The sequence below is a fragment of the Bos mutus genome, chromosome 9 (assembly GCF_027580195.1).
Source record: "Bos mutus isolate GX-2022 chromosome 9, NWIPB_WYAK_1.1, whole genome shotgun sequence".
In the NCBI taxonomy this organism is placed as follows: domain Eukaryota; kingdom Metazoa; phylum Chordata; class Mammalia; order Artiodactyla; family Bovidae; genus Bos; species Bos mutus.
The window spans coordinates 80,898,752-80,926,030 of NC_091625.1; the positions used below are offsets into that span (position 1 = coordinate 80,898,752).

The 27,279-nt window shown below is 41.6% G+C and overlaps 1 protein-coding gene across 1 annotated transcript; it reads right to left on the reverse strand.

Annotated features, from left to right (window-relative positions):
• Nucleotides 1-1,220: 1,220 nt before the first annotated feature.
• FUCA2 (alpha-L-fucosidase 2) lies at nucleotides 1,221-25,368 on the reverse strand. The gene is made up of 7 exons (XM_005889088.3): nucleotides 25,059-25,368; nucleotides 18,217-18,404; nucleotides 13,099-13,438; nucleotides 11,306-11,516; nucleotides 10,912-11,102; nucleotides 8,228-8,336; nucleotides 1,221-6,145 (listed from the first exon to the last, which is right to left on the reverse strand). The coding sequence occupies exons 1-7, from the start codon at nucleotides 25,274-25,276 to the stop codon at nucleotides 6,005-6,007; spliced, it is 1,398 nt and encodes a 465-aa protein (XP_005889150.1). The 5' UTR covers nucleotides 25,277-25,368; the 3' UTR covers nucleotides 1,221-6,004.
• Between the last annotated feature and the right edge of the window lie 1,911 nt (nucleotides 25,369-27,279).

Genomic DNA, 27,279 nt, shown 5'->3' on the forward strand with positions numbered 1-27,279 from the left:
CACAAACTGGAATCAAGATTGCTGGGAGAAATATCAATAACTTCAGATATGCAGATGACACCATCCTTATGGCAGAAAGTGAAGAAGAACTAAAGAGCCTCTTGATGAATGTGAAAGAGGAGAGTGAAAAAGTTGGCTTAAAGCTCAACATTCAGAAAACTACTATCATGGCATCCAGTCCCATCACTTCATGGCAAATAGATGGGAAAACAGTGGCTGACTTTATTTTTCTGGGCTCCAAAATCACTGTGGCTGGTGATTGCAGCCATGAAATTAAAAGACGCTTGCTCCTTGGAAGGAAAGTTATGACCAACCTAGATAGCATATTCAAAAGCAGAGACATTACTTTGCCAACAAAGGTCTGTCTAGTCCAGGCTATGGTTTTTCCAGTAGTCATGTATTGATGTGAGTTGGACTATAAAGAAAGCTGAGCACCAAAGAATGGATGCTTTTGAACTATGGTGTTGGAGAAGACTCTTGAGAGTCCCCTGAACTGCAAGGAGATCCAACCAGTCCATCCTAAAGGAGATCAGTCCTGGGTGTTCATTGGAAAGACTGATGTTGAAACTGAAACTCCAGTACTTTGGCCACTGGATGCAGAGAGCTGACTCATTTGAAAAGACCCTGATGCTGGGAAAGATTGAGCGCCAGAGGAGAAAGGGACAACAGAGGGTGAGATGGTTGGATGGCATCTCCAACACAATGGACATGAGTTTGGGTGGACTCCGGGAGTTGGTGATGGACAGGGAGGCCTGGCGTGCTGCGGTTCATGGGGTCACAAAGAGTCGGACACGACTGAGGGACTGAACTGAACTGAAAGTAGAGAGGAAAACACAAACTTCTTTTCAAAATTTGTCAGAATATAATGATGTAATAGGATGGCGGAAAACTGTATTTTGGAAAATGAGTGAATGTGTGTGTAATAGAGCATGCATCTCTTCCAGCAAAATTAACCCAGGATTTCATATAAGGAAATTTTGAGACTGAACAGGTGTGACTTTGTAAGGATAGATTGCTGATCATCAGAAAATTATCACCTGGAATCATCTGCATCTGTAGAGTTGTGGCAGTTGTAGAGATGACAAGGTAAAAAACCACATGTATTTGAAGCTAACTGGCCTTAGAGATTACAAATTTGTGTTCTAATTGAACAGTAGGAGCCCTTTTATCTGGACCCCTTAGTTGTTTGGTTAATCCAAAAAGTCTTTTAAAGCAGGATATCATTTTTAAAATAACACATATATTCTTAGATATTTTAACTTAAAGTACAAGTCGTCTTTATTTGCCAGTTATTTAATGATGGATCCAGGTCCTTTCTGCCTTCTCATTGTAGGTATGCTTATAAGCGTTCTCTGACTTGTCTTATACAAATCATATGTGTTACGTTATATAGTTGTACACTGGTACGAATACCTGTGGATTTTTAGTACATTTCTGGCCAGTCTTTTACAACTGTTTTACCAATAATTAACCAATACATTTAAATTGGGCATGGGGAAAGCAACACACTTTCATCTAGCTTTTCCAAAGTATTCAACTTGGTTTTCACAGAAACTACAACTCTTCACACTCATTTCATCTGCTTATGTAACATGATAAAAACATAAATTTATCATAAATTAGCAAAGATAATCAGTTTGGTGACTGTGTTAGTTTCCTAGAATTGCTGTAATAAATTACCACTAACTGTGTGGCTTAAAACTACAGAAATTGATTCTCTCACCATTCTGGTGCTTAGAAACCCAAAATTAAGGTGTCAGCAGGGCCATGTACCCTCTGCACTCCAAGGAAGAATCCTTCCAACCTTCCTTGACTCTTCTTGCTTCTGATGGCCCCACATATTCCTTGACTTTCAGCATCATAACTCCAGTCTCTGCCTGTCTTCATGTGGTCATCTACATATTTGTGACCCCACATCCACTATGATCTTACCTCAGAACTCACCTTAATTCTTAATTGCATGTGCAAAAACACTGATTCTAAGTAAGATCACATTCTGAGCTTTTGAGTGAAAGTGAAGGTCACTTAGTCATATCCAACTCTTTGTGACCCCATGGACTATACAGTCCATGGAATTCTCCAGGCTAGAATACTGGAGTGGGTAGCCTTTCACTTCTCCAGGGGATCTTCCCAACCCAGGGATTGAACTCAGGTCTCCCACATTGCAGGCAGATTCTTTACCAGATGAGCCACAGGGGAAGCCCAAGAAAACTGGAGTGGGCCACCTATCCCTTCTCCAGCAGATCTTCCCAAGCCAGGAGTCAAACCAGGGTCTCCTGCATTGCAGGTGGATTCTTTACCAACTAAGCTATCAGAGAAGCCTTCTGAGTAGTTTTTGAGAGCTTTTGAGTAGGTATGATTTATTGGGGAGTACTATTCAACCCACTGCAGTAACAAACTCAGCTAACTGGTGGTAAACATATCCTGTGACATGGGCTTTACTGGTGGTTCAAACGGTAAAGAATTGCCTGCAATGCAGGAGACCCAGGTTCAACCCCTGGGTCGGGAAGATCCCCTGGAGAAGGAATTGGCAACTCAGTCCAGTATTCTTACCTGGAGAATTCCATGGACAGAGGAGCCTGGTAAGTTACAGTTCATGGAATTGCAAAGAGTCAGACACAGCTAAGCCACTTTCACTTTTCACTTTCAAATTGATTACAGCAAGTGGAAACCGAGGTGAAGCACGTGCCAGACAGAAGCCTGCTAACTGAAAGCCTGCATCTTGCCCAGGCGTCAATTAGTATTCTTTTCCAAGAAAATGGAGAGCATCCGTTACTCTAGTGAGTTGGTTAAATGGAGATTACTTAAAACAATTATACTTTCTCCTTCAAACTTGTATAAATATGTTTGTTACTGTGTATATATAAAAATTCGATATGAACAATTGTTTTTTTGCAAGTTAGGAAGGTTTTTATCTGACCCAGTCTTTTACCTACAAAATAAAAAATGAACAGCAAGCAAAATATGTGTCTTGTTTTCTGTTGCCCTAATCCACATTTATTTGATTAGTCTGAATTTTTAAAGTAATTGTGTTGTTTCAATATGGCACTCATAAGAAAATAAGATAAAATTTTATTAAAGTGATATCAAGTCTAACAATCTAGTTTTGCTTGCCTTCAATATTTCTCTCATTATTAAAGAAAAATCTATTGTTACTGAAATTTAAAACAAGTCAATTTTTTGCCTATATAATAACTCTGGGAAAAGAATCAGTTGTGGGGGATAAGAACTGTTGGCCGAGTGTATGCTCCTCGGTTCTGTCTCGTCACAACAAAGATTTGGAGTGATGGATATTAAAGCCCTCAGCGTGTCACAGCTCTCGGGTCTTGGATAGACCATGTTATAGCTCTCAGGTCTCGAACGGACCATGTTATAGTTCTTAGACAAATCAGTGCTACAGCTCCATGTTACAGTTCTATTTTATTTAGATAATAGCAGGAAAATCCATCTTTGAGGCATGAGGGCATGTCGACCCAAAGACGTGAAGAGAAGCGCACCCCAGCATGCAGGATTGAGAGAGAGACCCCCAGCCCTTTGGCTCCTCTTTTTATATGTTTTTTTCTCCCCCTGGGCCTGCCCTATGCAAATTGGGCTAGCCAGGAGTGTTGTTTGTTCTACCTGAGGTCCTCACTCTGATCCTTGGACCTTCCTTTATTCTATTTTCACGGGCTTTTCTCTTTCTTGTCTTTTAGCCACCACCATTCTGGACTCCTGTTTCCTATTCTAACTACCTAATAGAACTATTGGCTTAAACTAAGTAATGAGAGATCTGATTTTTAATTAGCCTTACTATAATTCTTGCCCTTCATACCAATGATAATACTAAGAATTTAATGGACTGTTTTAAAATCCTTGTTACAAGTCCCACTTACAGTATACTTCACATATAAGCAAGATATACGTTAAATTTGATGTCTCATTCTGTTCCATATATAATATATGGTTATTAGCAAAGCTTTTTAACAGCACCTCTGAATGCTGATCTGTATTTTATCATTCAGCTTACTCATAGCTACCCATTAACTAAACCCTATATCTAATTATAATTTACTTGCTACTGCTGCTGCCAAGTCGCTTCAGTCGTGTCCAACTCTGTGCGACCCCATGGACTGCAGCCTACCAGGCTTCTCCATCCCTGGGATTCTCCAGGCAAGAACACTGGAGTGGGTTGCCATATACCTCCATTTTCCCCCTATATTCTCTATTTGTAAAGGTCATTATGGACAAGGTAGAGATTTAAATGACTGACAGATTTTCATCTCAAAACGAGTTGCTTCAGATGACCTCACTTTTAAGATTCTTCTAACTCAGTTTTTTCCCTTTTTTTGTTTTTTCTTAATCTAGTGTTGGGGATCATGTAAATCTGTCCTTACTGGACCTCTAATAAAATGGAAATTGGGATTCAGAACTCTTAAAGTACTTATTCATGTCAATACTTTAGAATGGTTTTAAAATTTTGGTAGTTATAGAAACTTCAGCAATGAATTTTTTTTTAATATTTTCAACTTCAAGATGATTTTAGAAAATAAATATGAATAGTGTTTTACTTCCCTCTCTACTTGAAGTGTCTACAGGGAACAATGAGATATCTGCATTTGATTAACGTAACAAAATGGAGCCTATAGCACTTCAGTTAAATATCTAACTTTGTGAAACATCTTTTATTAAGGGAAGTGAGTTCTTTAATCAGTGTTTCTTTAAATTTACATCAGTATCAGTATTTTGCGTCATTCTTAGGGAAAATCTGAATACACAATAATTTTCAGAAAGGTTTTCAACTTCAAATTGCTTAAAGGCAAATAAATACAGGGGAAAAAAACTCATTTAAATTGGACCTCAAATTAGCCCACCTACAAAATAAGCCCACACCTCCAATCCTATACCCTCACCCGCCTCCACCCAAAAAAACCCCTGGAAGAATAAATACTAAAATATTAATAATGGTGACCTTAGTGATTTTGTCTTTAGGCATTTCTGTATATTTTTAAATATCTATAGTAAATATATCAGTTTTATTACCATGAAGGAAAAAGACAAAAAATTTTTTATAAAAAGACAGTTACTGTAAGCATAAGCATTAAGTCCAGTTTATTACATACCTATGACCCTGTGTTAGTCTTTGTTGTTGTTGTTTAGCCACTAAGTTGTGTCTGACTCTTTTGCAACTCCATGGGCCGTAGCCCGCCAGGCTCCTCTGTCCATGAAATTTTCCAGGCAAGAATACTGGAGTGGGTAGCCATTCCCTCCCCCAGGGGATCTTCTCAACCCGGGGACTGAACCAGCATCTCCCACTTCGGCAGGTGGATTCTTCACCACTGAGCCACCTGGGACGCCCTTATTAGTCTGCTAGAGTTGTCATAAATACCACAGACAGGGTGCTTGAACCACAGTAACTTATTTTCTCACAGTTCTGCAGGCTGAAAGCCCAAGGTTTCAGCAGGTTTGGTTTCTCTTAAGGTCTCTCCTTGGCTTGCAGTTGGCCGCCTTCCCACGGTGTCCTTAAATGGTCTTTCCTCTGTGTGCTTCCATCCGTGTTCCTCCTCTTCTTATGACTCCAGTCATGTTAGATTAAGGTCCCACCCTGATGACTTCATTTAACCTTAGTTACTTCTTTAACATCTCCAAATCCCATCCTGCTCCAGGGGATCTTCCCAGCTCGGGGATCAAACTCGTCCCGTGCATTTCAGGTGGATTCTTTACCGCTGAGCCACCAGGGAAGCCCCATTGAGGCTTAGAGTTTCAAAATGTGAATTTGGCATTAGACATGATTCAGTCCTTACCACCACCAATTTCTCACTACAACAAAGATCCCCACCTCTGATTCACACATGGGAATAAATTCAGTGTGAAGAGACATAGCAAAGTGCATTGGACAGTTAAAAGTTATGTGGGTAATTTAGGAAATTCTTGGCCAATTTTACATTTGCTTTCTCCTTGTGCTATAATTACAGAAACTTGATATACATTCCAGTCTTAGATATAAGACTAAGCACTCTACTGCAGATCAGGTCACATTAGTTAGTGCTAGAGCCCAGCCCCACTGGCAGGGCATCTGATGAATGGTTAGCTGAGGCAGGTCTACCTTAATGCCATTTTCCTTCAAAGGTGTCCAGTGAAGGGGCTGTCCATGTCCCAGGAGTTTAACCTGAAATTTAAAACATACACATAAATGTCTCCATATATGTCTCTGACTTCCTCACTGTATTGGGAAGAAGCAGTTGACATTTTTTAAAGAGCAATGTAGACAGGAGATTCATTGTTTTTACTTATGATTTTACTGCTTTAATTTATTTTATTAATTTATAATTTAATTTATTGTTTTACTGCTTTAATTTATGATCCAAATGCATGTATATATCTCTCTTGCTCCTTTCTTACTCTTGAAAGTGTGCAGGATTTGAGGAAGAATCATATAGACTGAATAGTGTCAGAGGAGAGAAAATGACTCTTGAACCAATGTGCACAACTAAGGCCTGCCTGGCTCTGACACAGGATGTTCAAGGAGAGGCTCACCTCCCTTATCCAGCCACCCTCCCTCCCCAGACGGCCCAGTGACCTCCACTCATCAATAGTACATACGTGCAATCTATTATTACTGTAACTGTTCTATATCCTTAGTCTTACACAAAATGAATTTAAGTAAGTAGTTTTCTATATATTTGTGGTTATTTTGAACCAGAAGACTTTGTTTACCGTGTAGAATAATACAAAAACAAAACCCGCGGACTTTCAAATAACAGTATTAAGAGTGGCCAAAGCTTCCCTGGTGGCTCAGCAGTAAAGAATGTGCCTGCAGTACAGGAGAAGCTGGTTTGATCTCTGGGTTGGAAAGATCCCTTGGAGAAGGAAATGGCAACCCACTCCAGTATTTTGCCTGGAAAATCCCATGGACAGAGGAACCTGGTGGGCTACAGTCTGTGGGGTTGCAAAAGAGACGGACATGACTGAGCGACTCAACAACAACAAAGAGAACGTAGATAAAATAAGAAGGTAATGTTATGCCCAGGCCTCTAAGCTGCAGTTAAACAAAAGATTTGAAAAAAAAAACAGATTTGAACTCTTTATTTCCTTTTCTGCCAGATCAGCCACAAGTGTTAGAAATGAAACATGGAAAAATGGTTTAAGGAGAAGAATTTGGACAATTCATCTCCCAGAAAACTTTTATTTTCTTACAAATAAGTTATAAAATATATTAAAATGAACTCATTGCCAGAGCTGATGGCCACAACTGTTAGATTAACCTTTTGTTATTATTGTTTAGTCGCTCAGTCCTGTCTGACTCTTTGCAGCCTCATGGATTGTAGCCCACCAGGCTCCTCTGTCCATGGAATTTCCTAGGCAAAAAATACTGGAGTGCGTTGCCGTTTCCTCCTCCAAAGGCTATTCCCAACCCAGGAGTCAAACTCTCAGTTGAACCCACATCTCTTGCATGGCAGGCAGATTCTTTACTGCTGAGCCAGCAGGGAAGGTTAACCTTTAACCTCCAAGTTTTTTAAGAACTTAAAATAGTAGGGCCATGACATCTTACATTTATTCAGATGTGTTCTGGGGTGAGATGTCAGAGGAAGAATCTGAACTCCAGTCATGAAAAAAATCATTTTTGGATGCATGCAGTGAGAGTCCCTTGGACTGCAAGGAGATCCAACCAGTCCATTCTGAAGGAGATCAGCCCTGGGTGTTCTTTGGAAGGAATGATGCTAAAGCTGAAGCTCCAATACTTTGGCCACCTCATGCGAAGAGTTGACTCATTGAAAAAGACTCATGCTGGGAGGGATGGGGGCAGGAGGAGAAGGGGATGACAGAGGATGAGATGGCTGGATGGCATCACCGACTCGATGGACGTGAGTCTGAGTGAACTCCAGGAGTTGGTGATGGACAGGGAGGCCTGGCGTGCTGCGATTCATGGGGTCGCAAAGAGTCGGACACGACTGAGTGACTGAACTGAGCTGAACTGAATCTGAACAACACAGCATGACTGTGGAGAAGATATTTTGATAAGCATGGAGATGATGTAACTGTTTTATAGGCTTGGTTTTCTGGGGAATGAAACAAAATTTTCAACAGCTTTTACCAAACATTGCCATTGATAAAGCTCATTTTAAAATTACTATCATGAGACGTAAATGGAATACATATATGGCTCACCTTGAAGTTAAAAGTTAATGTCTTCCTCAGGGTGTTAAAGTCAGCAATTTAAAGGAACAATAAAGACAAAATTCCCTCTTACCTTTGTTGCCCCCAGAGTAGCTTTGGGCTGAGCAAGAAAGAGCTGTCCTGATATGGGCCATTTGAGAAACATGGCATAGACCAACTTATCTTTAGGTTTGGATGTGTACCTGGTTAAGAAAAAAAAATGCATAGTAATATTTTTCATTATTTATGGGTCAGGTTCAGAATTATCTTCCAGAGATACCTCCAGTTAGTAAATATTTACCCATGTTTTCTTTAATAGAGGGAAGAAAAAATAGCCCCATGGTAGCAATAAAAAGCACCCAAAAGGATTCTGACCGCAATCCCAGAGTAGTGTGTGGTATGGGGGAGAAGTTCCCGCATCACCAGGCAGTTCTCAGGCACCAGCTAGGCGTCCTATAGTTCGACTCCATTCTGACACCATCTACCCAGAGGCAGTGTCACATTCCAAAGGGTCAGGGTTTATTCCTACCAGACTGCCCCCTCCCCAAATTTAGATAGCAGTCACGTGTCCAGATTGTCATGTGGGCTTCTGACCCACAGGCTATAGACTGGAGGTTCCTACAACCCCTCCTTGAGTTCAGCTAATTTGCTAGAGCAGCTCTCAGAATTCTACTTCCTGGATTACAGGTCTATTATAAAAGGATGTATCTCAGGAACAGCCAGATGGAAAAGACGCACAGGACAAGGTATGTGGGGAGGGGCAGGGGGCTTCCACACCCTCCCCAGGTGCCCTGTTCTCCCAACACTGCCACCAATCCAGAAGCTCTCTGAACCCCATTCTTTTGGTTTTTTATGGTGGCCTCATTAATCACTATTGATTAAATCACTGGCCATGAATGATTGTTTCAACCTCCACTCTCTCTAAAGAGCCGTTTGGAAGCTGAAGTGAACTGAAATACAAGAGGAAGGAGTTAGTGGGATGATTCAGACTGAGATCATGAAAGGAGTACAAATACTGAAAATGCGAGGTCTAAGGTACGACCAAAAGAAGGGGACAGGATCCCTAGAAAGAAGGAACTACAAGAACTGCATGCCTGCTAAGTTGCTTCAGTCGTGTCCAGCTCTGTGCAACCCTATGGACTATAGCTTGCCAGGCTCCTCTGTCCATGGGATGGTCCAAGCAAGAATACTGGAGTGGGTTGCCATACCCTCCCCTAGGGGATCTTCCCAACCCAGGAATCGAACCTGCATCTCTTAAGTCTCCTGCATGGCAGGTGAGTTCTTTACCACTAGCATCACTCGGGAAGCCCAAGAACTGAGGGGCCAGCAAATTAGAAGAGCTGTGAATATACACAGTCAGAATTATATGAAGAGTAGTTCTGGCAACCCACTCCAGTATTCTTGTCTGGAGAATCCTATGGACAGAGGAGCCTGGTGGGCTAAGTCCATGGGGTTGCAAAGAGTTGGACACAACTGAGCAACTAACATTAAGTTCTGGGGACAGCAACAGTGAGCCAGGGCTTAAACTCAAAGGATTTCAAAGATGGCCTTGGGAGTCTTAGATAGCCATCTAAAGATGCAGCAAGGAGGGGAAACACACACGAACCTGTGGGGAGAGAGCTCCACTGATGAGGCAGGGACAGTGGCCACCTGGGCTCAGTGCAGTGGAGCCAGGCAACAGCCTTATAGGGAGTGTTAAGTAGTTTGACTTTTATCTTTACTTATTGAAAGAAAACTTAATGGAATAATGCTTAATAATTGTCAAGTTCCAGATCAGACACCCTCATAGTCAAATATAAACACAGAAGCAAATTCTAAAACCAAATTTAAAACTAGCTTCTATAAAATGAAAGATTGGTGCTGAGTTCTCATTATGGATCTCCCAGATCCAGTATTCTAAAATTTTACAGTCAGCTGCTTCTGTGTAGACTGCCTTGCTTTATTTTCTTCGGTGAATTGACAATTGAAGTCATAAATTCAAAGAAGAGTATTTAGTCTAATCTTTGGTATATGCTTGACCAGGCTGTACTCGCTTTGGTGGTAACACAAGTGAACTTTAGAGCTTCACCAATACTGTGCTGTGCTTAATTGCTCAGTTGTGTCCGGCTCTTTGTGACCCCATGGACTGCAGCCTGCCAGGCTCCTCTGTCCATGGGATTCTCCAGGCAAGAATACTGGAGTGGGTTGCCAAGCCCTCCTCCAGGGGATCTTCCCAACCCAGGGATCAAACTCAGGTCTCCTGAATTGCAGGGGAATTCTTTAGTCTGAGCCACCAGGGAGAACTACTCTTATTTGCGTATGTTAAGATCCTACATCAGAAACCACCATATGCTTTTACAGGAGATACTAGTTAAAATTTAGCCAGTTGAGACAATTAATTTTAAAGAAAGTTCAGGTTTAGATTTATTAGAATATATTTTTCCTGCCCTATGGCACCTCCTGCTAATTTGATGAGATGTAACACCTGCAAAAGTTAGAATTTACCTGACTAAACCAAAAGTCTCTTTTGGATTAACCACTCAGCACTTTTTTTTTTTTTTCACTTTTCTAAATTACCTACAATTTTTGTAAGAAATTTTATTTCTCCCTAAAATTTATCCACTGTTAGAAGGAATCTAGCAATTATTTCAGCTCAACTTGATAAATAATTGTTTACGCTGATTTTAAGTAAATAAAATATTTTGTATAGGTGGGCATTCATCCAATTTCCTCTTTATTATACTGTTCTCTTTATCTCTGAGAAATGTTAAATGCCTTCTTCTACCAAATAGTACTTACCATACGTCTGGGGTGACAGTATCATTCTGGGATCTCCAAGCATAGGTTTCATAGATGGCTTCTCCATTGACTTTTAGCCAGATTCCCATTTGCTTCAATCGCTCCTTAAAAATTGCAGAAATGGTGCCATCTTGTGTGGGTCCAATATTCATCAAGAGATTTCCTCCACATGAAACTGTTTGTACAAGTTGCTTAAAAATTAAGAATAAATATAGTTCTTAGAGGAAGAAAACAATTCAATCATTAATCACTATCTAAGAGAATACACATAGAAAAAAAAGAGTCATGTCCTGTGTTTACAGGCCGTTGAGTCATACAGCTTAGAAAACACAATTCTTACACGTGTACACTATTATGAATATTACTGTAATGGTCACCAGACATTTTACTGTACCTTCACCAATTCTTCAATTGTGAGATAGTCAGAGATTCCAGCATTCCTCCTGTAGCCCCAGGAAAACTTGTCTATTGTCATGCAGTTTTCCCATTTATGTGGCAAAAGATGTCCTGGGTTATAACGATCACTACACGTATAGTAGCCACCATGCTTACAAATGCTACCAGCTCCCCAACGGTCATTGGTGACCACTGTGTCCCGAACTGGGCTGAAATGAAAAGGATGATAAAAAAAATTTACACAAAAGCAACGTCACTGAAAAGAGGTCTGACTGAAATCCACTCTTAGAAAATAACCATAGTCGAATATAATACAAACCCCATGATTTTGAAGTAAGCTAGACCTGAGGAAGTTGTAGTCCTAGCCTGTTACTTGCTAAGCTCCGTGTCCTAGAGCAAATTACCTAATTCCTCTGAATAATCAATTTCTTCACCTGTTATTAGAACAGAACTTGGGCTTCCCTGGTGGTTCAGACAGTAAGGAATCCTCCTGCCACTGCAGGAGACACAGGTTCCATCCCTGGATTGGGAAGATCCCCTAGAAGAGGGAATGGCTACCCACTCCAGTATTCTTGCCTGGAGAATCCCAAGGACAGAGGAGCATGGCAGGCTACAGTCCATGGGGTCACAAAGAGTCAGACAGGACTAAGCGACTGACACAATCTATGTAAAACACCTATGTATGCCCAGCACACGCAGCATTTCAAAGAGTTTTACTATTATTTAAACGTTCTCTCCTAGTCTCTTTCTCTTATAACTGTGCCTAATATTGAAAGATCTCAGCAAAGTTGACTGTTATGGATGGAATTCACTGTGGCATAAAATATTCCCACAACATTTTCATCATAGCAGGTGGTACCTCCTGCACTTCTCCATTTAGAGGGGATCGTTTTGGTTCACAAACTGAAGTGGAGGACTCCCACTATTTCCTTTTGGAAAGGAGTACCTAGAGAAACGGCAGTTATGTACCAAGAGCTCTCCAGAGGATTTGTCTGTGCATCCTCTGTGGGCCCAGAGAACACTAGCAGGACTCTCCCTAACTTCACAGCACAATACCAAGTACCTTCGAGATACAGATAGCAATTTGGTCCATATAGTGTGAGCCTTATAGAGGAGCTTAGTCAGAACTCCCTGTTCTAATGGGGCAGCCTGGAACATGCTAGAAAACAAAAGGAAAGAACAGGAAGAGGTGAAATGCTGACGATGAAGGAAAAGAGGAGACAGACAAGGGTGACATCCAAGCAGCAAAGATTATCAAAGGAAAGAGGATGCGAAGAAGCAATGAGAGGAACTGAAAAGCACAGCATGAGAAACAGTGATGGATAAACAGCATTGCCCAGAGAGGTGATGAAAATGGGGACCTACAAAATTAGTCTTCAGAGTTCTTGATGCTGTAATTTTTTTTTTTTTAGTCTCAATTCAAAATCAGACTGTTGAGCTATATTTGACTCCTGATTTGTAACTCTTAGGGCTTCCCAGGTGACTCAATGGTAAAGAATCCACTTGCCAGTGCAGGCGACATGGGTTCAATTCCTGGATCAGGAAGATCCCCTGGAGAAGGAAATGACAACCCACTCCAGTATTCTTGCTAACTAATTCTTGTTAAGAATATTCCAGTGTTCTTGTAACTCTTGATATTTTGAGTAAATATTGATGTATCTAATGTGCATTATTTATAATGATTTTCTCCCCATGTCACAAATAAGCCTGAAGGGGAATATTTCAAGAAGCAAGAACTAATGTTATACAGGTATTAGGAATGTCACGACAGAAGTCTAGTAGCACACACACCTCTCATTGTACAACCAGGCTAGGAAGTCTAAGCTTTTCCAGTAGGTATCTGGGGCCCCTCCATCGCCATCTGCCCATAGCACCTCTGGCTGATACTTGTTCACTAACTCGTAGAGCTCAGGCAGCATCTTAGACACTGGATATTGTCGTTTCTGGAACAAGCTGGATTCATCCTCAAGGAAGAGCGGATGAAACCACTCAAAAAGGGAGTAGTACAGCCCGAAGCGCAGGTCAGTCCTGTTCCTAACCGCAACTGCAAGTTCCTTGATGATATCCCTCTTCGGCCCCACGTCTACTGCGTTCCAGTTCCACGAGTACTCTGAGCCCCACAAGGTGAAGCCTGAAACATTATATTAAAAGCCTCTGTAAGCATATCAACTCTGTTCTAGTAAATGTGCACCCATACCAACACCAAGTTATAAAGGCAGTACACGTGACATATAAATCAGTTTCTACGAATATCTGTTTTATGACCATTTTTTTCCTTAGTATATATTTTGCTTTCATGCAAGAAACAAATGAGAATTTAAAACATATTTTTATGTATATATTTGGCTGCACAGGGCCTTAGTCGTGGCATGCAGGAATGCTTAGTTGCAGCGTGCAAACTCTTAGTTATGGCATGTGGGCTCTAGTTCCCTGACCAGGGATCAAACCTGGTTCCCCTGCATTGAGAGCACTGAGTGTTAGCCACCAGGGAGGTAACTAACAAATGAGAATTTAAACAAAGTAGGACCAAGATTTTTTAAAGTACTTCTCAGGGTACTCCACTGTTGTTGTTGTTCAGTGGCTAAGTCGTGTCCAACTCTTTGTGACCCGCACGGACTACCGGACGAGAACTTCCATTATCTCCCAAAGTTTGCTCAGATTTGTGTCCATTAAATCAGTTATGTTATCTAGCCATCTCATCCTCTGTCATCCCCTTCTCCTTTTGCTTTCAATCTTTTCCAGCATCACAGTCTTTTCCAATCAGTCAGCTCTTCACATCAGGTGGTCAGAATACTGGAGCTTCAGCATCAGTCCTTCCAATGAATATTCAGGACTGATTTCCTTTAGGATTGACTGGTTTGATCTCCTTGCAGTTCAAGGGACTCTCAAGAGTCTTCTCCAACACAACAATTTGAAAGCATCAATTCTTCGGCGCTCAGTCTTCTTTATGGTCCAACTCTCACATCCATACATGACTACTGGAAAAACCATAGCTTTTGGAGTGGGTTGCCAGTGATTTTGGAGCCCAAGAAAATAAGGTCTGTATAGTCTGATCTTTCTCCCTCTTAGATGATAAGCTCCTGGAGGGACAGTGTCATGTCTGCAGTGTTCCCTGTTATATCCTCAGCCAATGTCTAGCACAGGGTCTAGTACAAAATCACAATCAACATTAGCAGATCATAGCTGAGATGGGAACATCTTCCACATCCACCATTCTAACAATGACTGTGACCACTTACAGGGAAGAACCATAGATGCACTCCTGCGTGATTCCTGTCTTCTAAATCAAAGAGTATATTCCCTGATTTTAGAATTATTTTATTATAGTATGATTCATAGAACACTGATACTCCATGTTCAGGAGTAAATCTCCTTTACCCTCATTATTCATTTAACCCAGGTGGGGGTAAGGTACTCTTCCCCAGTAGTTCTATACTTGAAATGTACCCACCATCTGTAATCTCATCCTACTCTAAAATCATAAGCTTGGATGTTGTGCTTTAAATTACCTAAAAGTGAATTATCTACCAACTAAATGGATAAGAAGAATGCCATTACATAAGCACTGTGAAATAATTTATATTTTAAAAGGAATTTGCGTTTAGATTGCTGGCTTTTCTACATGAAAACCATAGAAGCACTATATAAATTGAAATACTTAAGGAATAATATAAAAGCCTCAAAATCTTTGGTTAGGATCTAGGAACATGAATACATTGTTACTGTCCTACTAAAATCTAAAGGAATGTTCGTGAACCAACATACCTAAGGTGTTTGGTGTAACACTTTACTTTTATAAATTAGGACAAGTCCAAGGCAGAAAGTGAAGAAGAACTAAAGAGCCTCTTGATGAATGTGAAAGAGGAGAATGAAAAAGTTGGCTTAAAGCTCAACATTCAGAAAACGAAGATCATGGCATCTGGTCCCATCACTTCATGGCAGACTGATGAGCAAACAGTGGAAATAGTGGCTGACTTTATTTTTCTGGGCTCCAAAATCACTGCAGATGGTGACTGCAGCTATGAAATTAAAAGACACTTACTCCTTGGAAGGAAAGTTATGACCAACCTAGACAGAGTATTAAAAAGCAGAGACATTACTTTGCCAACAAAGGTCCATCTAGTCAAGGCTATGGTTTTTCCAGTGGTCATGTATGGATGCAAGAGTTGGACTATAAAGAAAGCTGAGCACTGAAGAATTGATGCCTTTGAACTGTGGTGTTGGAGAAGACTCTTGAGAATCCCTTGGACTGCAAGGAGATCCAACCAGTCCATCCTAAAGGAGATCAGTCCTGAATTTTCATTGGAAGGACTGATGCTGAAGCTGAAACTCCAATACTTTGGCCACCTGATGCGAAGAGCTGACTCATTTGAAAAGACCCTGATGCTGGGAAAGACTGAAGGCAGGAGGAGAAGGGGATGACAGAGGATGAGATGGTTGGATGGCATCACCGACTCGATGGACATGGGTTTGGGTGAACTCCGGGAGTTGGTGATGGACAGGGAGGCCTGGCATGCTGTGGTTCATGGGGTCGCAAAAGAGTCAGACATGACTGAGCGACTGAACTGAACTGAACTGAAGATGGACACACTCTTTGGATTCATTTTGAAGAAACTTTTAAAAGAGCTCACACCAGTTCTAAAGATGTTTGCAGTAAGCTTCAAAGCACTGTCAGTGATATTTAAAGTCTTATTCCTTATGTCTTAACTTGGCAGGCCCTAATGTCTGGCGGTGCTAAAACCACTTTGGGTCTTCGGTTCAGTAGCACCACCAGAAGCTCACACAGTGGTCTTCCAGCCTAACTGGGCTCAGCAGGGTCTCTTCTATAGGCATGAAAACTTCCAACAATATGGTCCTAGAAAGTGTATAAATGTGGGCTACATCATTTGTCCTCACAGCATGATTAAGAGTTGTTTTGCTATGTTTTTAAATAAGCTAAGTAATACTTTGTACCATATAGCCTGAAGAAGTTCTAGACATCAGGAAATCAACATGTCCTAAGTATCCATCTCAACCTGCAGGAAAAAAATCATTAAGCCACTGGACTGTGGCCAAAAGGAAAAATATCCTGATTCCTTATTTTGAGTTTCCATTCTTCCCTCGTAATCCCCCACGCACCGCTGCAGAAAACAATGAGACAATTTTTTTTATTCCAATGCAAACAAATCCTCTAATTATTTATCTTTGATTGCACTGGGTCTTTGTTGCTATGTACGGGCCTTTCTCTAGTTGCGGCTGGTAGGGGCTGCTCTCTAGTCGTGGTACTCAGGCTTCTCATTGAGGTGACTTCTCTTGTTGTGGAGCTCGAGCTCTAGGGCACATGGGCTTCAGGAGTTGCAGCTTGAGGGCTCTAAACTCTGGCTTAGTTGCCCCGAGGCATGTGGGACCTTCCCGGACCAAGGATTGAACCTGCATCCCCTGCACTGGCAGACAGATTGTTAACCACTGGACCATCAGAGAGGTCCAGATTATCTAATTATTAACATGCTGTTGGAAGAATAATAATGTGCTGATGTTTCCTTGATCTTGTAGATACAGGAATGATAATGGGTAGATTCTATCCTATTAATGTAAGATCACTTTAATGGTTCATTTTATGTATTAACTTGCCTGGGCCACAGGGTGCCCAGAAATTTGGTTAAACATCATTCAGGATATGTTCCTGAAGGTGTTTCTACAGGAAATTAACGTATGAATAGTTAGACTGAGTAAAGCAGATTGCCCACCCGAAGTGGTGGGCCTCATCCAATCCATTGAAGGCCTAAATGGAATAAAAGGCTGGTTAAGAAAGAATTCCTCAGACTTTCCTGGTGGTCCAGTGGTTAAGACTCCCCACTTCCCACATGCAGGGGGCATGGGTTCAATCCCTGGTCAAGGAACTAAGATCCTGTATGGCGTGCATTGTAGCCAAAAAGAAAGAAAAAAAAAGCAGGAAAGTTTAAGGAGTCGTGTTTTTTGTTTTTTTAATTAAAAAGAAAAATTGTTTTCTCTGTATGTCTTTGAGCTGAGACATTAGTCTTCTCCTGCCTTTTAACTTAGATTTGGACAGGTACTTATATTATCCGCTCTCCTGTTCCTGATGCCTTTGGGCTCATACTGGAACTATATAATTGGCTATCTTGGGTCTGGACTTCTCAGCCTCCATAGTTGCATGAGCCAGTTTCTTATGATAAATCTATACATATTATACTTCCTGTATAATAGCTCTATTTCCTATATAATACTTATACTTCCTCTATAATAGCTCTATCTTCCTGTTTGCTCTATTTCTCTGGAGAACCGTAATTCAACCACTGTATTTCTTTTTAGATATTCTTCCACCATCTCTGATATTTCTGGGCATCATTACAGCCTTGCAGTCCTGTTCCTTTCAGGTGGCCCGTGTCATTTTCATCAATAGCAGACTTTCCTCAACTGAGTCATATAAGAGTTGACCAAAACCACCACCTTGTATGTTGGTCATGATGTAAGACAATAGCAAATAATCCCCAGGGTACCTTCCCAGAATGCATTACAGAGGTGAGAAGAAAATGGAAAGAATGCAATTCAGTTGTAAACTTTGACCTGCAAACCACATTCCCCTTCAAAGGGCTTTAATCAAATCTTGCGTTACTTGGAAATTGTTAAATATGCATATAATAAAATGCGATCAGTTTCCATTTTTTTCTATATGTGGAGATTATGATCTTTCAGCATACTTAATGCTCCTTTTTTTCTTTTTCTTAATGCTTCTTAATTGGGGCAACATGTGATCTCTTAAATTACAAGCAAACGTCAGTAGCCACTTAGGATTGCTCCTAAGAGAAAACTCTGTTTTCATGTGGATGACCTTGCTTTAGTTTCTTCTCCCAAAAGAACTACTTCACATTCTAACCACTGTCAGTGTTTGCAGATGTTGTTCTTACTCACCTTCATGATGTTTGGAAGTTAAGACAACGTATTTGGCACCAGAAGCCTGTAAAATATCTGCCCACTGGTTTGCATCAAAAAATTTTGCTGTAAATAGTGGTCCAAAATCTTCATATGTGAAATCAGGAGGGTAATTATTTTTCATAAAGTCCACATAAGCTGGTATCTTTTCCTTTTGCCAGTACCACCTAGGGGGATGAAGGAAACAGCATATAAGTAGCATACACATGAACACTTGAAATATAGGTATCCCTCAGTATTCATAGAGAATGAGTCCCATGTTTCTCAGCAGATACTAAAATCTGTGAGTACTCAAGTCCCTTACATCAAATGGCATACTACAGCCTGCCCTCCAGATCTGCAGTTTGGGCATCTGCAGATTCAAGCAAACATAGATGAAAATTTTTATCTGAGGTTGGTTAAATCCAGAGATGCAAATCCCTTGAATATGGAGGGCCAATTATGCATTTATTGAAAAAAAAAATACACCTAAAAGAAGACCAAACTTGTGCTATTCAAGGGTCAACTATAACTCCCTTTACTAAAATTCTCCCTTATTCAGATGTTACTAAGGTTCCCTTCCTAACTTCCCCATTGAGTCTGACTTCACTTAAGGAAAGCTTACAAAACTTCCATAGTCTTCCATCTATCCCTCTGTGAACTCTACTCAGCTTATCAACCAGAACATTCTAAACAAACAACTCACCCATTTGCTTTTAATTCTTCACTTTTAGATTGCAACATGGAGTATACATAATTAGTCCTTTGTAACATAAATGATGAAGTCTTCAAAAGAAGACAAAGTGCATAAAATATAACATAAATGTATTATATTCACTAGCAGGGAACAAGTTGGGGAGGAAATGACAGTAAAATTAAGAAGATGCTGTTATTTTAATATACTGACTCAGTCTCCAAGGATTACTGGTTATATGCACTTATTCTGAGCAGTGGGGCCTCAACTGCCTAAGCAGAGCTTCAGAAGGAAAACAACATTGAAAACACAACTTAAAAAAAGAAAACTATTTATTTATTTATTTTGCTGCCCTGGATGTTAGTCACAGCATGCAGGATCTTTAGTTGTGGCATGCGAACTCTTAGTTGCAGCATATGGGATCTAGTTCCCTGACCAGCGATGGAACCCGGGCCCCCTGCACCAGGAGTGCGGAGTCTTCACCATTGGACCCCCAGGGAAATCCTCAAAGCATAATTTTTAGGTAAACATTTTATATAAACATGGCAGTAAGCTCATGGTCATGAAATAGATGCAAGTCCCCCTCTGACCCATCTTTTATTCTTCCTTTCACTACTCCTTTCATAAGAGTGTTTTTACTGGACGAACAAATTCATAATCAGCACTAGATCTCCAAAGATGACCAGGAGGTTCTTTCTGCTGAGAAGGCTTTGCTGAAGGACATACTGTGTCACAGGCACTATTCTTTACCTGCCCAAGAGTCAGATACATACTTTCCCAGCTTCCATCACAGCTACCACATGGACACCTGACCCATGCTGGCCAGTAGAACTGGAGGGGAAGCCAACTTGGGAGATTCTGGGAATGGTCTCCTTTCTAGTAGAAGGAGATACAATCTGCCTTTGGACAAGGCTGTGTGATGTGATGCCTGGCCACCATCATGTCACCATGACAGGACAAGTCAACAGGCTGAGGATGACAAAGAGCCCAGGACTTTGATTTCATCACTGAGCCAAGTACTTCTAAATTTCTTATTATGTATAGTAATAAGCTCCTATTATTATATCTTTTATTTGAGTTTTCTGTACCTTCAAGTGAAAGTATCCTAATTGATCCATGATGCATTTTTATCTTTTAAATGGAACTGCAAAAGAGAAACTGGGAGAGTCAGAAAGTTAAAAGATAAGACATTTCTATTTTTTTCCTAGCACATCTAATTTGAACCTGCATTCTCTATTATAGTCTAGAGTCACTTCTCAAATTTCATAGTAATAGAGATGAGAAGAAGCACTTACAGTAAACAGCCCACCATTTATATTTGTTTTTGAGCTGCCTAGTCAAATATACTCATCTCTGCTGTTGACTGCCCCAGGTCAAATCGAGTGAGATCAGAGATTTAGAGGAGATAAAAAGGGAAACTATAGATAATTAAGAATCTTCTATAGGGTTATTGCACTTCCAGACCATCAAAAATATACTCTGTTTTGTATGAGAATTATCTTTATTGTTCCAGGTCAAAATAAACAACTTTGTGTTTATTTGTAGAAAACAAGAAGTTAACCATTACAAAGAATAAGATGACTCAAAGCTAGTTGTTTTGTGCAGAGCACTAGTTTCAACTAACAAACATCAAATCCTCTCCTAGCATCAAATGTATACTTACCTAATCTTCCCAAGTGAACAAAGGTGCTAATGGTTAACAGAACCTGCTTGCCAATGCAGGAGGCATAAGAGACACGGGTTCAATCCCTGGCTTGGGAAGATGCCCTAGAGGACGGCATGGCAACCCACTCCAGTATTCTTGCCTGGAGAATCCCATGAAAACAGAGGAGCCTGGTGGGTCCACGGGGTCACAAAGAGTCAGACATGACTGAGTGAGCACACACAATAAAAGATGAAGAAATCTGTTAATTTATGTACCTTGCTGTCAGGGAATGTTTAACAGTAGGATTCCTGTGTACTGTTTCCTATCTCTCGTGAGCCCTCTGTTCCTTATCAGTTCCTAGTAACAGGAACGAGCTGAGCAGCATGCTGCTCCCAGGACTGAGGTCATGAGATGGAATGCATGCATAGGGTTTCCTTCATTAGCTTTTCCATATGGTAAAAGTGATTATTTACGACCCTCTTTCTTTGATATGGATTGTCTTCTGGTTTTATGACCTCTATTACTCCTTGTTTCCTTGGTAACTTGTAAAGTCTGGTCTTATGATCTTTATCTGAAGAAGCTACCTTTTAAAGCAGTATATATACTCACACAGAGTTCAATAAAGCACCCTTTTTCCACCAGAGACTTGGGTCCCCGTGTCCTTTTCTTCTCTCTCTGTCTCTTTCTGGCTGATTCTCTGGAGCATGGAAGCCTGCCGAGCTCACTTTCCTGCCCGGGCTTTCAAGACCTCTTCGAGAGGGCGCCCTGTGCCTACGTAAGTGGTACAAGCCCTGTCCTAGGTCTTTATTGGTTCTCTGTGTAACCCAGGGAGTATTAGCCTCTTTCCTTCTTTCACTTTCTTATCGTCGACTCCAGACCACCAGGTTCCAGTCCATTAAAGGACCGCAACACCTTGCTAATTGAAACGTTTCAAAAATAAATTCAAAATGCCTCACAGCACAAAGCTTACAAAGAAAGATTTATAATATCCTGAAGCAAATATATTTGGTAATACAGGTTATGGAAAGAAAGAGTCCCATATTTTACAAGTTGATTTCAAAAGAGCATATGAATAGTACTCCATAGCTTATGCAGTTCTTTTACATCAATTGGCCTAACTGAATAAGAAAAGTTACTGGTTGCAGAAAGTCAGTGTCTTCATAGAAAGTGGTATAGTGTTTATAGTGTAAATGTTTACAGTGTAATACAATATATAATTTATACTCTGTATTGTATCAGCCAACTAAAAATTGTCACTTGCCATCTGATTCTATAAGAATGAAGTCCTTAGCCACTGTAGTTGCTGACTTTCAACACACCCTGAAAGGACAGGGTGGAGATTAGGAAAAACTGTCAGAACAGCTTTTCAGATAGTCAGATATTTTCAGAAGATTTTATGAACCCAATTTCTTGCATGTTTCTCATAGCTAGAAAAGCACTAAAATCATTAAGGGAGACGTCTGTTCCTGGTGACAAGCAGTGACCTTCTTGTAACTAGCAGTAACCTTCTGTCAAAATGTGTGCTGATTGCATATATCCCCTTTCACCAAAAACGACATATATACTGACCTCCGGCTTCCCTGGTAGCTCAGTGGTAAGGAAACTTCCTGCAATGCAGGAGATGTGGATTTGATCCCTGGGACGGGAAGATCCCCTAAAGAAGGAAATGGCAACCCATTCTAGTATTCTTCCCTGGGAAATCCCATGGACAGAGGATTCGGGGTCACAAACGTAGGCTACCGTCCAAGGGGTCGCAAAGAGTAGGACACAACTTAGCAACTCAACAACAACACACTGACCTCCACCCTTACCTCTTCAGAACAGTTCCACAGAGCTCTCTAAGAGGCAGTTTCCTAGGTCACAGTCCTCATTTTGCCCCAAATAAAACTTAATTCACAACTCTCACACTGGGTGTTTTTTTATAGTTGTCATATGGAATATATATTGTATGAATTAAATTTGTTGTACATTATGTATATAGTATAACATAGGTTTAAATATTCATTGTTTATTTTCTTATCTTACTTAGGAATATATTATTTATGTGTATATATGTGTATTATGCATACATATATATGTAGTAACATTTCTATCTTGAAGAACATACCTGAAGTATTTAAGCAAGAAAGATGTGAGACACTTAAAGCTGTAAAGGTATGGCTCTCAAGGTAAAATCTAAAGAGCAATTTTTTGTGCACCACTTTTCACATGTTGTTGCTGTTGTTTAATTGCTAAGTCGTGTCCAAATCTTTCTGAGACCCCATGGACTGTAGCCCGCCAAGCTCCTCTGTCCATGGGATTTTCCAGGTAAGAATACTGGAGTGCGTTGCCATTTCCTTCTCCAGGGGATCTTTCTGACCCAGGGATCAAGCCAGTGTCTCCTGCACTGGCAGGGGGATTCTTTATCACTGAGCCACCAGGCAAGCCCACTTTTCACATTTTGTTCAGTCGCTAAGTTGTGTCCAGCTCTTTCCAACCCCATGGACTGCAGCATGCCAGGCTCCCCTGACCTCCGCTATCTCTGAGTTTGTTCAAATCCATGTCCATTCAGTCAGTGATGGTATCTAACAATCTCATCCTTTGCCACCCCCTTTTCCTTTTTCCTTCACTCTTTCCCAGCATCAGGGTCTTTTCCAATGAGTCAGCTCTTCACATTAGGTGGCCAAAGTATTGGAGCTTCAACCACAGTGCTTCCAATGAATATTCGGGATTGATTTCCTTTAGGATTGACTGGTTTGATCTCTTGCATCCAAGGGACTCTCAAGAATCTTCTCCAACACCACAGTTCAAAAGCATCAATTCTTCAGCACTCAGCTTTCTTTATGGTCCAACTCTCATATCCATATGTGACTACTGGGAAAACCATAGTTTTGACTAGATGGACCTTTGTTGGTAAACTGATATCTCTTGCTTTTTAATATGCTGTCTAGGTTTATCATAGCTTTCCTTCCAAGGAGCAAGCATCTTTTAATTTCAAGGCAGCAGTCACTGTCCACAGTGATTTTGGAGCCCAAGAAAATAAAATCTGTCACTGTTTCCATTTCTCCCAATCTATTTGCCAGAAACGGACCAGATGCTATGATCTTAGTTTTTTTAATGTTGAATTTCAACACCTTTTTCACTCTCCTCTTTCACCCTCATCAAGAGGCACTTTAGTTCCTCTTCACTTTCGGCCATTAGAGTGGTATCATCTGCCTATCTGAGATTGATATTTCTCCCAGCAGTCTTAATTCCAGCTTGTGATTCATCCAGTCTGGCATTTCTCATGATGTACTCTGCATATAAGTTAAAAAGCAGGGTGACAACATACAACCTTGTCATACTCCTTTCCCAATTTTAAACCAGTCCATTGTTCCATGTCTGGTTCTAACTGTTGCTTCTTGACCTGCATACAGATTTCTCAGGAAGTAGGTAAGGTGGTCTGGTATTCCCATCTCTTTAAGAATTTTCCAGTTTGCTGTGAAGCACCCAGTCAAAGGCTTTAGCATAGTCAATGCAGCAGAAGTAGATGTTTTTCTGGAATTTCCTTGCTTTCTCTGAGATCCAGTGGATGTTGGCAATTTGATCTCTGGTTCCTCTGCCTTTTCTAAATCCAACCTGTACATCTGCAAGTTCTTGGTTCAGGTACTGCTGAAATCTAGCTCAAAGGATTTTGAGCATAATCTTGTAGCATGTGAAATGAGCACAATTGTGTGATAGTTTGAACATTCTTTGGCATTGCCCTTCTTTGGGATTGGAATGAAAACTGACATTTTCCAGTCCTGTGGCCACTGCTGAGTTTTTCAAATTTGCTGATTCATTGAGTGCAGCACTTTAACAGCACCATCTTTTATAGGATTAGCTCAGCTGGAATTCCACCACCTCCACTAGCTTTGTTCATAACTTTTCACATAGCGATCTGTTAATAATTGGAGTTTCTTAGGGTTAATATTCTAGAATAATTTTTAAAATTTTTCCTTGGGCTACATGTGGTAACATTTTAAGGTTAAAAAGCCAGTGAATGCCCAAGTGAACAGAAGTCTCACATACCCATGAATTTATGCTTAAACCCTGCTTCGTGGCAGAACAACTGACAATTGACAAGTAGCAGCAGAACAGCAATGGAGCGAGTCTGCAGTTCGAAGGACAAGGACGGTTTAGGCCCAGAGCTTCCTCCTACGACCCCCACACAAGCCCATTACTTTTCTGCTATTTTATTCTGTCGATGGCTGCAGAGTGATAAGAACAACTGAGAAGTACAACTACCAAGAAGCTGAGAAGCCAGAGCCACATCAAGTGTCTGACTCTTGAAGTCATACGGAAGAAAAATTCAGCGTTCACCCAGCACCAACCACTTACCCAGTAAACCATAAACGTAACACCCGGAAATGCAAAGCGCGGCTCCAACAGCAGGAGGTGAAACTAAGAGACAAACAAACCCGCAAAGGCTGGAGGTCTGGGTCCTGGCTGCAGGCCAGTGGGGTGCAAAGCGGGATTAGAGGAGACTGAGGGAGGCGTGCTCACCAGAACCATTCGCTCCCGAAACTGGGCACGGAGAACACGCCCCAGTGGATAAAGATGCCGAACTTGGCCTTGTCGAACCAGGCGGGTAGCTGGCGGGCGTCCAGGGACTCCCAAGTCGGGTCGAAGGGCGCGGGGCCGCCCGCGGAACCCGGCGGCGGCAGCAGAAGCACCAGGATCAGCAGCGGGAGCGCCGGCCCGGGCAGCTTCGGGGCTCGCATAGCCTCGCAGCCCCCGTCCTGGACGCTCTCCCGCGGCCTCCGAAAGCTCGTCCTTCCGCGTCCCCGGCTAAGTAAGAGCCGCCACGGTCACCTGACCAAGCTGCCTTAGAAAAAAGGCACCCTCCCCGCTGGTATGGGAGTGGCCGCGGTTCGGGCCCTGGAACAGAATGACCCCAGGAGGCCTGCAGCACTCTCTTGCATAACTAAGGAGGCCAGTATTACCCCAAAGCCTGCCCTGAGCCTGCTCCTCTCAGCCTCCTAGATTATCCTCTCGAGGGAGAAGAAACTAGTCTGGTTCAGGGACCCGTGGGAGCGCCTCTCCGTTCAAGCTGCAGGACGCTTCCAGAAACCGCCCAGAGAAGGCACGCTACTGAGCAGCCTGGGTGGAATCGTGGACCTGGAGCCCAATACGGACACCGCAGGCGGACCATCCAGCGGGTGGCATGGAAAAACCCAGATCATTCTCAGCCTCTCCCACCCACCAAGGTCCAGGGTGTGTTTGGAACTGTGGTTGTCAGCCTTGGAGTCCCAATTCAGGTTGGAGCTCCAGAATTTGCATATCTAACCAAGTTCTACATGATGCTGGTTTTGCTGGTCTGAACACCAAACTTGGAGAACCACTGCAATTGAAAACAGTGGCCTAAGACAGGTGAAACCAGTGAAATGAATGCTTGAGAAATCTGAAGTCAGAAACCTGGAATGATTAACCAAGGTTAAAAGCGCAATTCAGATGGGCTTCAATCCCAGCCAAAGCTCTGTCGACTAAAAAAGACACACAAGCTAGTTAAGTTTTGTTGTTGTTCAGTCGTTCAGTTCAGTTGCTCAGTTGTGGCCGACTCTTCACGGCCCCTTGGACCACAGCACACCAGGCCTCCCTGTCCATCACCAACTCCCGGAGTCTACTTAAACTCATCTTCATTAAGTTGGTGATGCCATCCAACCATCTCATCCTCTGTCATCCCCTTCTCCTCCTGCCCTCAACCTTTCCTAGCATCAGGGTCTTTTCAAATGAGTCAGCTCTTCGCATCAGGTGGCCAAAGTATTGGAGTTTCAGCTTCAGCATCAGTCCTTCCAATGAAAATTCAGGACTGATCTCCTTTAGGATGGACTGGTTGGATCTCCTTGCAGTCCAAGGGACTCTCAAGAGTCTTCTCCAACACCACAGTTCAAAAGCATCAATTCTTTGATGCTCAGCCTTCTTTATGGTCCAACTCTCACATCTGTACATGACTACTGGGAAAACCATAGCTTTGACTAGATGGACCTTTGTTGGCAAAGTAATGTCTCTTCTTTTTAATATGCTGTCTAGGTTTGTCATTGCTTTTCTTCCAAAGAGCAAGCATCTTTTAATTTCATGGCTGTAGTCATTGTCCACAGTGATTTTGGAGCCCAAGAAAATAAAGTCTGTCTCTGTTTCCACTGTTTTCCCATCTATTTGCATGAAGTGGTGGGACTGGATGTCATGATCTTCGTTTTTTGAATGTTGAGGTTTAAGCCAACTTTTTCACTCTCCTCTTTCACTTTCATCAGGAGGCTCTTTAGTTCCTCTTTGCTTTCTGCTATAAGGGTAGTGTCATCTACATATCTGAGGTTATTGATATTTCTCCCAGCAGTCTTGATTCCTGCTTTGGTTCATCCAGCCCGGCATTTCTCATGATGTATTCTGCATATAAGTTAAATAAGCAAGCTGACAATATACAGCCTTGACATGAAAGTGAAAGTGAAAGTCGCTCAGTAGTGTCCGACTTTTTGCAACCCCATGGACTACATAGTCCATGGAATTCTCCAAGTCAGAATTCTGGAGTGGGTAATCTTTCCCTTCTCCAGGGGATCTTCCCAACCCAGGGATCAAACCCAGGTCTCCCGCATTGCAGGCAGATTCTTTACCAACTGAGCTATCAGAGAACATACTCCTTTCCCAATTTTGAACCAGTCTGTTTTTCCATATCCAGTTCTAACTGTTGCTTCTTGACCTGCATACAGGTTTTGCAGGAGGCAGGTAA

Bases quoted from the DNA above. Each gene is read 5' to 3' on its own strand.
- FUCA2 (XM_005889088.3), bottom strand. From the start codon at position 25,276: ATGCGAGCCCCGAAGCTGCCCGGGCCGGCGCTCCCGCTGCTGATCCTG. The intron at 13,439-18,216 runs GTGAGTAAGAAC...ATAATGTTTCAG, and splicing joins AACTTCCAAACATCATGAAG to GCTTCACCTTGTGGGGCTCA. The intron at 11,517-13,098 runs GTGTGTGTGCTA...TTTTCATTTCAG, and splicing joins GCCTGGTTGTACAATGAGAG to CCCAGTTCGGGACACAGTGG.